Source organism: Babylonia areolata, chromosome 3 (assembly GCF_041734735.1).
Source record: "Babylonia areolata isolate BAREFJ2019XMU chromosome 3, ASM4173473v1, whole genome shotgun sequence".
NCBI lineage: Eukaryota > Metazoa > Mollusca > Gastropoda > Neogastropoda > Buccinidae > Babylonia > Babylonia areolata.
This window is the reverse complement of record NC_134878.1, coordinates 60,566,022-60,576,261: the sequence shown is the minus strand read 5'-3', so window position 1 is coordinate 60,576,261 and position 10,240 is coordinate 60,566,022. Positions and strand designations below refer to the sequence as shown.

Below are 10,240 nucleotides of genomic sequence, written 5' to 3'. Positions count from 1 at the left end.
AGCGGCCAGAAGAAGCTGAAGGTCAGGGGCCGGGACCTGCAGAACCTGTCCAGGAAAGTCTTCAACCTGCTGGAGCTGGAGGTGCTGGACCTCAGCCCTGAGCGGGAGGCCTGTCTGGACTACAAGCTGACCTCCGTGCCTCCCGCCATCGGCCGTCTGGTCAATCTGACCACTCTCATGTTGGACACTAATTGGTTGGCTGAGGTGTGTGTGTGTTTTTATTGTTGTCGTGTTGTGTTGTGTTGTGTTGTGTTGGTTTGTGGGCGAGGTGGAGGTGGGGGGGGGGGGGAGAGGTGAGAGGATTAGGATGTGTGGGGGTGGGGTGGTGGAAGTGGAAGGTGGAATTTGGCTGTGTAGGGCGTAGAGGTTCGGCAGGAGGGTTGAGTGTGTGTGGGGTGGGAAGGGATTGTGTGTGTGTGTGTGTGTGCGCGTGTGTGTGTGTGTAAGTGTGTGTGTGTGTGAGACAGACAGGCAGACAGATTTGTGTTGGGGGGTCTGGAGCGGAGAGGGTGTTGGGGTGGGGGGGTGGGGGGGGGGACTGGGGGATGTGGTGTGTGTGTGTGTGTCAGTGTGTGTGTGTGTGTGTGTGTGTGTGTGTGTGTGATGAGTGTGTATGTGTGTGTGTAACGTGTGTTGGGCGTATATGTGTTTGTTTGTGTGTGCATGTGTGTGTGCATGTGTTTAGCGTATATGTGTGTGCGAGTGCGTGCATGTGTAGATAGATAGAAAGACAGAGACACGGAGAGAGAACACACAACAAGAGACATTAGTTTTTTGTTTGTTTGTTTGTTTTCGTTGTCGTTGCCGTGGGTTCTTTAACGCACGCGGGGCCAGGTGCCCAAGGAGCTCGCCCTGCTGCAGAACCTGGAGCGGCTGGCCCTCAGCAACAACCGGCTGACGCAGCTGCCGGAGGAGTTCCGGAACCTCAGGAGTCTGAAGAGTCTGCACGCGGCCAACAACAGGTTCAAGGACTTCCCCCCTCACCTCTGCTGCATCCTCTCGCTAGAGTTCCTCGACATGTCCGACAACCAGATCAAGGTGAGAGAGTTGGAGGGTGGGTGGGTAGGGGGTGTGGGTGGGCGGAAGGGGACTCAGGGAGGGGGGGGAGGGGAGGGGAGGGGTGTATGTGACGCCTCACTCGTGTGTCAGAAGAACAACACGCAACCTGTCAGCTTGGAAGACAAGCACGGAATCTTCGAGTTATTCATCGATACGAAATGAAACGGCTCCACATGTTAAAAAAAAAAAAAAAATGTGGGAGGGGGAGGGTGCTTGAGGATTGCTGTCACGCTCTATAAGAGAGCGGACTAGAAACCCCCACCCAGCCCAGCACTAACACCCAGACAACACAAACACAGACTACAACAATCCGGGGTTCACATACATTTGTTTAATCACACACCTAGCTTGCCCACAAACAATAACCACAACCCCAGCTGCAACAACACTTAAATAACAATGGATAAATATAACACACACACACACACACACACACACACACACACACACACAAACCACAAAAAACAGAGCTTTAAGATATGGAAACATGCACAACGTTAATGATGTAGTGACGAAGTAGTGACGACGACGACGAACAGTGAGTGGCAACGACGAAGAACAGTGACGACGAACACGAAGAACAGCGATGACGAACACGAACAGTGACGACGAAGACGAAGAGCAGTGACGACGAAGACGAAGAGACGAACACCCAGACGGCTGAGCGCCAGGCCAGAGAACGCTGGCGACGGCAGCCAGCGGCAGGCGGCAGCAGCCAACGGAGGCCTGGACTAAGGAAGCCAAAGGCAGGCAGAGGGGTTCCCGGGGAGACAGTGGAGGGTCAGTGGAAGGGTAGGGAAGTCAGTGGATGAGCACGAAAGTGGGAACACTGAAAACACTTCCAGAGAGGTACCACTACCCCAAGGCTGGAAGTTCACACAGAGAACACAGAGACCACGACCACTCGGAGGAAAGTGATCCCCACTACAAGAGAGCCAAAGACTGGCACGGCTGCCTCCTCTGACAGTCGCGGGCGAAAAGCCCAGAATCTTGTCATTTGTTAGCAAGGAAGAGGCTGATCTCAGTTCAGTGACAGCCTGAACTGAGACCGAGACAGACTGAGTATCTCGTGCAAACAGCACAACCCACACTGCTCTCTAGCTAGATGGGGTGGGTGAACGAGGGGGTTTAGCACTCATATCTGATTTTGTCATGAGATGTGACAATTGCACGGAAATGCTTCCTGTGATGTCAGATAACATTCATCACAAAATCACAACGTTCTGATTTTACCTAATGTTACTCTCTCCCTTTTTTGTGAAAAAAAATATACCTTTTCCTTTACATCTATCCCCTGATAGTTCTCTTATTCAAAGCACATTCACCCAACAGTTACACTGAGAAATTTTTCCCGGCTGAACATATGAACAACAAAACAGATAACTTGGCAGTTCAGATTATTTGATTGATGTATACTTTACTTCAGGTGCTACATTTCATGACTGATATGTATGCATAACTACATGTCTTAATTATGTGTTGTCATTAATTGAATATATTGGTAATGTGTCTGTTGTATTTTACATTTTATTATTTCATATAATTATAGTGTGTTTAACGCGCACGCGCGCACAGACATACACACACATACGCGCGGCGCGCGCGCGCATACACAAAAACATTGCATTCAGTTTTTCATATTTCAATGTCTTCACTTACTTGTTTACTTTGTTACATCATTTCATTTCCTTTCTGTTTAAATTTTGTTTTTGACATGTGGGTAGTTTCTCAAGGCCTGACCAACGCATAGGGTTTGTGCATGAATCAAGTATCTGCTCCTCCTCCTCCTCCTCCTCTTCTTCTTCTTCTTCTTCTTCTCTCTCTCTCTCTCTCTCTCTCTCTCTCTCTCTCTCTCTTACTTTCTTTTTCATTGTACCGCATACGACGATAAACGAAAAAACTGTAGTATGATAAATTCTTTCTTTGGTAATCCTAGCCACAATCATGTTGTGAGTATTATTTCCGAATGACAATGAAAACTCTTTGAAAACTCTAGCTAGATTCATTGCAGAAGCAATGCTTGTGAGAAAAAAAAAATTAATGGAACAAAATGACAACTAATCCAATGATGATCCACATTTAACCGCACGTTTCATGTATGTATCTGTACGCATGTGAGTGCGTGCATTATTATGTATTTTGCGCGCGCGCGCGCGTGTGTGTATGTGTGTGTGTGTGTGTGTGTGTGTGTGTGTGTGTGTGTGTGTGTGATGTTAGAACCATTCAAGAGGTGCAACAATATGCTTAATATGATATCCCCCCTTGTCCTGAGGGCTGTATTGCTATGTGGACAATAAATGACTTTTCACGTTTCACTTTTCACGTTTCTCTCTCTCTCTCTCTTAGAGATGTGGTGTCCCGTACCTGGATCAGTCCACGGTACTCTTTCAGCACCACCTCAGTTGAAACTGAAACTGAATCATTTCAATAGCGGCGTTTGTCCCGACGTTTTCACAGCAGTGGTCCGAAAACCAAACATAAAACAAACCTTTAAAAGTTTAAATATCACACAATAACTAATAAAAGCATTAGTAATATATGTCTGCATGTCTTTAAAAAAAAATGTCAAACTCGAATTTGGAATATCTATTGATAAACAATTAAAAAAAACAATTAAAAAACAAACAAACAAATCTCCCTCACAATAATCTTATCTATTGACCAACCCCACCCCCCCCCACACTCCCACACCCCCACCCAACAGGCCCTCCCCGAGGAGATCAGCCAGCTGGACAACCTCCAGTCCTTGCTGCTCTTCATCAACCAGCTGACCAAGCTGCCGGACTCTATCTGCGACATGAAGGAGCTCCGCTGCCTGTGGGTGGGCAACAACCGGATCCGGACCCTTCCCTCTCGCTTCGGCGTCCTGGAGAACCTGGATTGGGGCCACCGCTACACCTCCTCCGCCCTGGATGGGAACCCCCTCATCCACCCTCCCTTAGAGATCTGTCGCATGGGCCCTCAGGCCATCGACCGCTACATGAGGGGCATGGATGCCAGGAAGGAGCGGCGGGAACTGAAGAAGGAGAAGGGGAGCGAGGAAGAGGAGGAGGAGGAGGACGGGGAGGAGAGGAGGAGGAGGAGGAGGAGTAGGGGGAGGAGTGGGAATAGGAGTGGAAGCGGGAGGAGAAGCGGGAGTCGGAGGAGAAGCGGGAGTCGGAGGAGAAGCGGAAGTCGGAGGAGGAGAAGCGGAAGTGGGAGGAGGAGTGGGGGCAGGAGTAGGGGGAGAAGGAGCAGCAAGAGCAGAGGAAGCCCGTGGGAAGACGTGGAGGAGTAGGAGTGAGAGGAGAAGGAGCGGGGCGGAGGGGGGGTGGGGGGTGGGGGGTGGGCGCGGGAGAAAGAGTAGAAGAGGGTAGCCATGAAGATACAGAGGAGGGTGGCAATTTGACATAGACTGCGGCGAAGCCTTTTATTTTACTGAATTTTTATTACTTATCTTTAATATTAAAAAAATATATATATCTACAGTTTCATCTCCCATCGTTTGAAGATTTGTACTGTGATAAGTAGGCCTGTGTTTGTGTAGCAAATTCGTGAAAATTTGGGGTCATCTCCAGAGCTTTTGCTTTGCCCTCTGTGTGTGTGTGTGTGTGTGTGTGTGTTGCACGAAAGTCCGTGGAGCACATATTTTTTGTTTCCTTTTTTTCCAGTTTCTTTTTTGCCCTTCATTTTTGTAAGTTATGGACACAAGCATTTCTTCACCGACTGAAAAGATAATCAAAGAACACACACACACACACACACACACACACACACACACACACACACACACACGCATTCATGCACGCACACGCACACGCACACACAATAGGGTTGCACGGGGAGTCATACAGGGCGCCGGGACCCAATCCCCTCTTTTTACCGTTTTAAATTTCCCGAACCGAAACCTTCAGGTACCCAATGATCACTGGATGGATTGAGTAAAGTGTTTTCCCTCCCACCGTGACCCCCGAAACAGTGCCTCGAACTCAAATAACTACTAGTGTACATTGAATCAGAAGCCGACTGACTTCGTCGGTACTGGAAAAGTCGGGACAGCTCCACCATTTACATTATATATATACACTGCAGTGTGACACCGGTAGAAGTGGATGACGAATGATGCGATTATTACCACTGGGGGTCCGGACAACTCCACATTTACATTAATTATATAGACTGACGATGTAACTATTAACTCTCTCCATACGAACGGCGAAAGAGACGATGTTATCAGCGTTTCACCCCATTTACCACCATCAAAATATTGCAAGTGGAAGGCTCTTATACTGAAGAGGTGAATGTTGACAAAGAATACCACAATTCTGACGACGGAAGCTAAAGGTTTGGATCATTGAGACACCCACTGGACATCCGAGGGGTCTGTGTAGAGGAGAAGAGAGGACTGGCCGTACTGAGTGAGTTAACCACTGGTGAATGCGAGACACGCAAGATGGTGGGGATGGTGTGGTTTGGTGAGAGTGATGAACAAATCTGGAAGCTGACTAAACTGGCCGTGTATAGGAAAGGAAAAGGATCGACTGACTTGCGCGTGCTTTCCGGTTCTTTTATTTAACGTTTATCTACAACAGATTTCACTGAGACGAGTGGCGCGCGCGCGCGTGTGTGTGTGTGGTTAAACGCACATGCACTTGTGCGTTTAATCATATGTGTGTGTGTGTGTGTGTGTGTGTGGGCGCGCGCGAGTCCGTATGCATACTAGTATGTATGCTCGCTTTCATGTACGTGCGCGCGCGCACACGTGTATGTTTGTGTGTATAAGTGTGTGTGAGTGAGTGTGGGAGGTGTGTTATAGGGATAGTGTGTTGGTGTTTTCACGAGCACGCACACGTTATAGGCCTCTGAAATACAGCCTGTGACGAATGCCCGTGTGGGTTTGAAGGTAAGAGAATACTGACATCTGCTTCACAAGAACTGTCTCTGCGCAAACTGCATGGGTGAATACCGCGTACCGTCACTGTCAGTGATAGGCTTGTGTATAAATGCCACGCGGCAACTAGATCGAATGACCTTGCCAAAAACAATCCTTCACTGAACGGGAACTGTTGACGGAGGTAAACGGAGAGGAAGATATATTATAAAAAATAATAACAATAATATAAGATGGTCTGCCAAGATGGTCTGGAAAGAAGAAAAATATAAATATAATTATTATGTACATTTTCCCTCCAAGGACACACACACACATGTATATATATACTATATATATCTGTGTGTGTGTGTGTGTGTGTGTGTGTGTGTGTGTGTGTCACACTGAGGTGCCAGTATATGTGTGTCCGTGTACGCTCGACTGAGTGCCGGAGTTGTAAATAGCATTACAACAACAACAACAAAAAAAAAAAAAAAAAATATATATATATATATATATAAACGGTAGTCTGTCATTGGCCTGTATATATATATTAAATATGTCTCATAGTCCCCGTCAGTTTAAAGGAAAGCATTTTGTATACAACCATTTAAAAAAAAAAAAGAAAAAAAAAAGTATGCCCAAAGGCGTTTAGGAGCATTGCTATGAGGTGGGGTGGAGATGGGTGCGGGTTAGCAGGTGTAAGTGGAAGAACTGGGAGGTGGGAGGGGGTTGGGAGGGAGTGGAGGGGAGTGGGAGAGAGGGGGGTAGGCGAAGACTGCTGTGTAAAAAGTGAAATTGGACGAACCATTGCATTGTCGTTTTGAATGTGTTTTATGACAAAGCGTCATACGTTTCGAATAAATAAAAGGTGGTAAAATTTGGTTGTTTTTATGCCGTAAATGTAAATTCCGGTTTTGAATAGGACGTCACGTGTGTGTGTGTGTGTGTGTGTGTGTGTGTGTGTGTGTGTGTGTGTGCGTGCGCGCGCGCGCACGCGCGTGTCAGTGTGTGACATGATTCTTCCCCCATCCTTCTCTCTTTCAAAATTATGCAGACATGTGTGACGTGTGCATACATGTCCACATGCATGTACACACACACACACACACACGCACGCACGCACGCACGTACACACACACCTTCCCCCTACAGCACAATCACACCATACCACTCACAAATCCCCCCACTCCACTCGATCAGGCACCGCCCTTTCTATCTACCCGCCCTCAGTCCACCCCCGCCACCCCCACCTCTCCAAACTTCCCCTATCACCCCCTACCCCCAGTCACCTTTCAAATTCAACTCTCTGATCGAAAATAAATCACCCAGACAAGAGTGAGTAACTGCGTCATTCAACAACCACTGATCCCAAACAGACCATTCTTAAAACGAAATCCTGGTGCGATAAATGTGTCGGCACTGAACAACAGGTAGAAGGCCTACATGAACACCACAAAATGAATGGCGTCTGTTGAACCCGAAATTGTCGCCTGTCAAAACTTGTCGCCGGCAACAATGAATTATTTGCAGGCCAAGTTCCCAAAATCGTGGAAAAATGTCGCCAAGTAGGACATTTTTGTTGTTTTTGGTTAGGATTTAAGCTGACCAGATGTTTCAACTACTTGTTCTTTTTTGCAGTGTTGGGACGGAGGTGATAGCTTATTCTCTCAAATCTCTCTCTCTCTCTGTGTTTGTTCGTGCACACACACACACACACAGTCACTCGGACAGAGACAGGGAGAGATGGACAGACATTCATGCACGTATACATACAGACAAACAGTATATGCATCAATGCAAGAGAAAAACTGAATAGTATTTAGGTAAGATCAGTTTAGAAGCAAATCCAGCCCAATTTAAATGATTCATTCCCTCTAATAATTATGTCGCATCACTCCCCAAAGTCGCCGCAAAGGTTGACCGGCCAAAGTTCGTTTTGGTGACAATTTTGGAAATGGGGCCTGCCGGCGACAATTTTGGCACTGAGGCGACAATTTGAGGCGTAACAGAGCGTCTCTTTGAAAAAGGCGTATAAATTAGGTTTGCCAAAGGTGTCTCCCTATTCTTTTCACGCCAACTGGTTTTATTCTTTCTTCTTTTTTTTTTTCTTATGCATTGATTTATAAAGAAGATGTTGTGGTTTATAAATCGTTTAGTTCGCTGTTTGCACTGACATCGCTGGGTTGTTTGGAAATGATCACTGATCAATAAGGTTGTTATCATGAAGGATCGAACCTGTGGAATTAGCAATCATGTTGAAGTTATTCTTAACCCACTGACTGCTGAACCTTAGTAAAATATCCGAGTGGCATTATTTCTAATTCCAGTCCCTGCCGTTTAAGTGCTTCTTAATGGCATTATTGATTTTGTTCAAGTCAATCAAAGGTGATAAAAATCCAAAGAGGAAGAAATTCAAATAAAGAATAGTTACTGATATCCTGACCTGTAAACTCAAGTGTTATCTCTGAGAGGTGACGGCACTTCTTTCATGAGCATACTTGTCAGCAGCAGTCAATGGGTTAATTTCAGTGACAGAACACACACACACATATATATATATATATATATGTGTGAGTCTGTGTGACAACAAAAATTCAATTTATGGGAAAAAACACACGGTAAAACAAACTTCTGACAGAGAGAGAGAGAGAGAAATTGTGGCTGCTCTCCCCAGGGAAAGTGCACTGTTACACTGAGAGCGTCACCCCCTTTTTTGTCCCTTCTGCCTGCAATTTTGTTTTCCTATCAAAGTGTATTTTTCTACAGAAGTTTGCCAGGGATAACCCTTTTGTTGCCGTGGGTTCTTTTATATGCATGCTGCACATGGGACCTCATTTTATCGTCTCGCCCAATTGACTAGCGTCCAGACCACCACTCAAGGTCTAGCGGAGGGGAAGAAAATACTGGTGACTGTGTGATGCGAACCAGTGCGCTCAGATTCTCTCGCTTTCAAGGCAGATGCGTTACCACTAAGCCAACACTCCACACATTGTCTGCAAAACTCAAATCACTGGGTTTGAAAATACTTTATTTGAGCCAGAAACTTCATCTGATGGTAAAAGAAAACACACAGAAGAAGAGTGGAGCACAGAGGGGGAACGTGATCGTGGACATAAATCAGATACAAGTGCAGCAATCGTAAATAAACAGGCGTGTGGTACTTCAATTCAGGTCACTTTTTTGGGGATGGACCCACTGATCTCTATTTTTTTAGATCAGTGGATGGACCCTGAAGTCAGAGTGACTGTAGTGGGGGTGCCCATTTTTCTTAGCTGGTGATAAAAGTCAACTCACTGTGTTGCCACTAAACTCCACCTGATGTTTGGTTAGTGACTTTTACCCTTTTCTTTGTAACATGTATGGGGTGAAGATAGGTGAAAGCAAAGAACAATTTGGAAATAGAACAACTTCCAATTTAAAAAAAAAAAATCTCTTTTTATTAAAGGCCAAAATAACAATCACTGACAATGATGCAAACAATCTTAAAACAGAATAAAAATCCCTATAACAAAAACAGGATATATTAATACATTAAGATTACATTAAGCAAAGAACAATAACATCTTCCTATAAAATAAGTGTGTGCATATGTGTAAACTGTCAAAGTAAAACTCTAAAATAAAATAAAATAAACACAATGACTCCCTCCAGTTTTTTTTTTTCCCCACAGTGTATGGACTATTCAGTATTTGATGGACAATAAGCACAACTCTAGGTAATCTTACAAATGGCAGAATTATGTCATACCAGTATTGTTGACTGCAATGACAAAACTCCAGTAAAACAATTACCCAATCACAATGCTAGTCCCACATCTGTGAATGTTGACATATTCTGTTCCAAAGCAAGGAAGATACTCCACTAAAACATTGCACCAACGCTTACACAGGAACTGAATTGCAGAAAAAAAAGGTAACTGCAAAGCAGACCATCTTCAATCACGCAACACTGTCACCTTGACCTTTGAGTTTTGAAAAGGTTCGTATTTTAGCCATGTAGTCATTGTACCAGGTTGGGTGCTTTTACAATTTCAACAAATTAAAACAAACAAAGAACTACTGTGTTGCCTCTTCAACAAATTAAAACAAACAAAGAACTACTGTGTTGCCTCCTGAAACATTCATGGGCGACAGTGACTGATTTTAGAAACACTGAAAACTTTGTGGCCAGGGTCCAGGGGACACAACCAAAGGGCATGTCTCAACACTACGAAAACAAAAAACCTTTTTTTTTTTTCTTTTTTTTTAAACTTATCAAAAATAAATTCCTTTAGAGTTAAAAATCTATTTTTAAACATTATCAAAAATAAAGTTAAAACCTATTTTAAAA

General features: G+C 45.0%; 1 protein-coding gene across 1 annotated transcript in view; it reads left to right on the top strand.

Moving 5' to 3' along the window:
• Positions 1-4,336, top strand: part of LOC143280397 (uncharacterized) — an 8,557-nt gene extending 4,221 nt beyond the window's left edge. The window contains exons 2-4 of the mRNA XM_076585031.1: positions 1-204; positions 835-1,038; positions 3,764-4,336. The exon at positions 1-204 is cut by the window's left edge and continues 841 nt beyond it. Of these exons, the coding sequence (XP_076441146.1) occupies positions 1-204; positions 835-1,038; positions 3,764-4,336 (981 nt within the window). The remainder of the gene's footprint in view (positions 205-834; positions 1,039-3,763) is intronic.
• Positions 4,337-10,240: the final 5,904 nt, after the last annotated feature.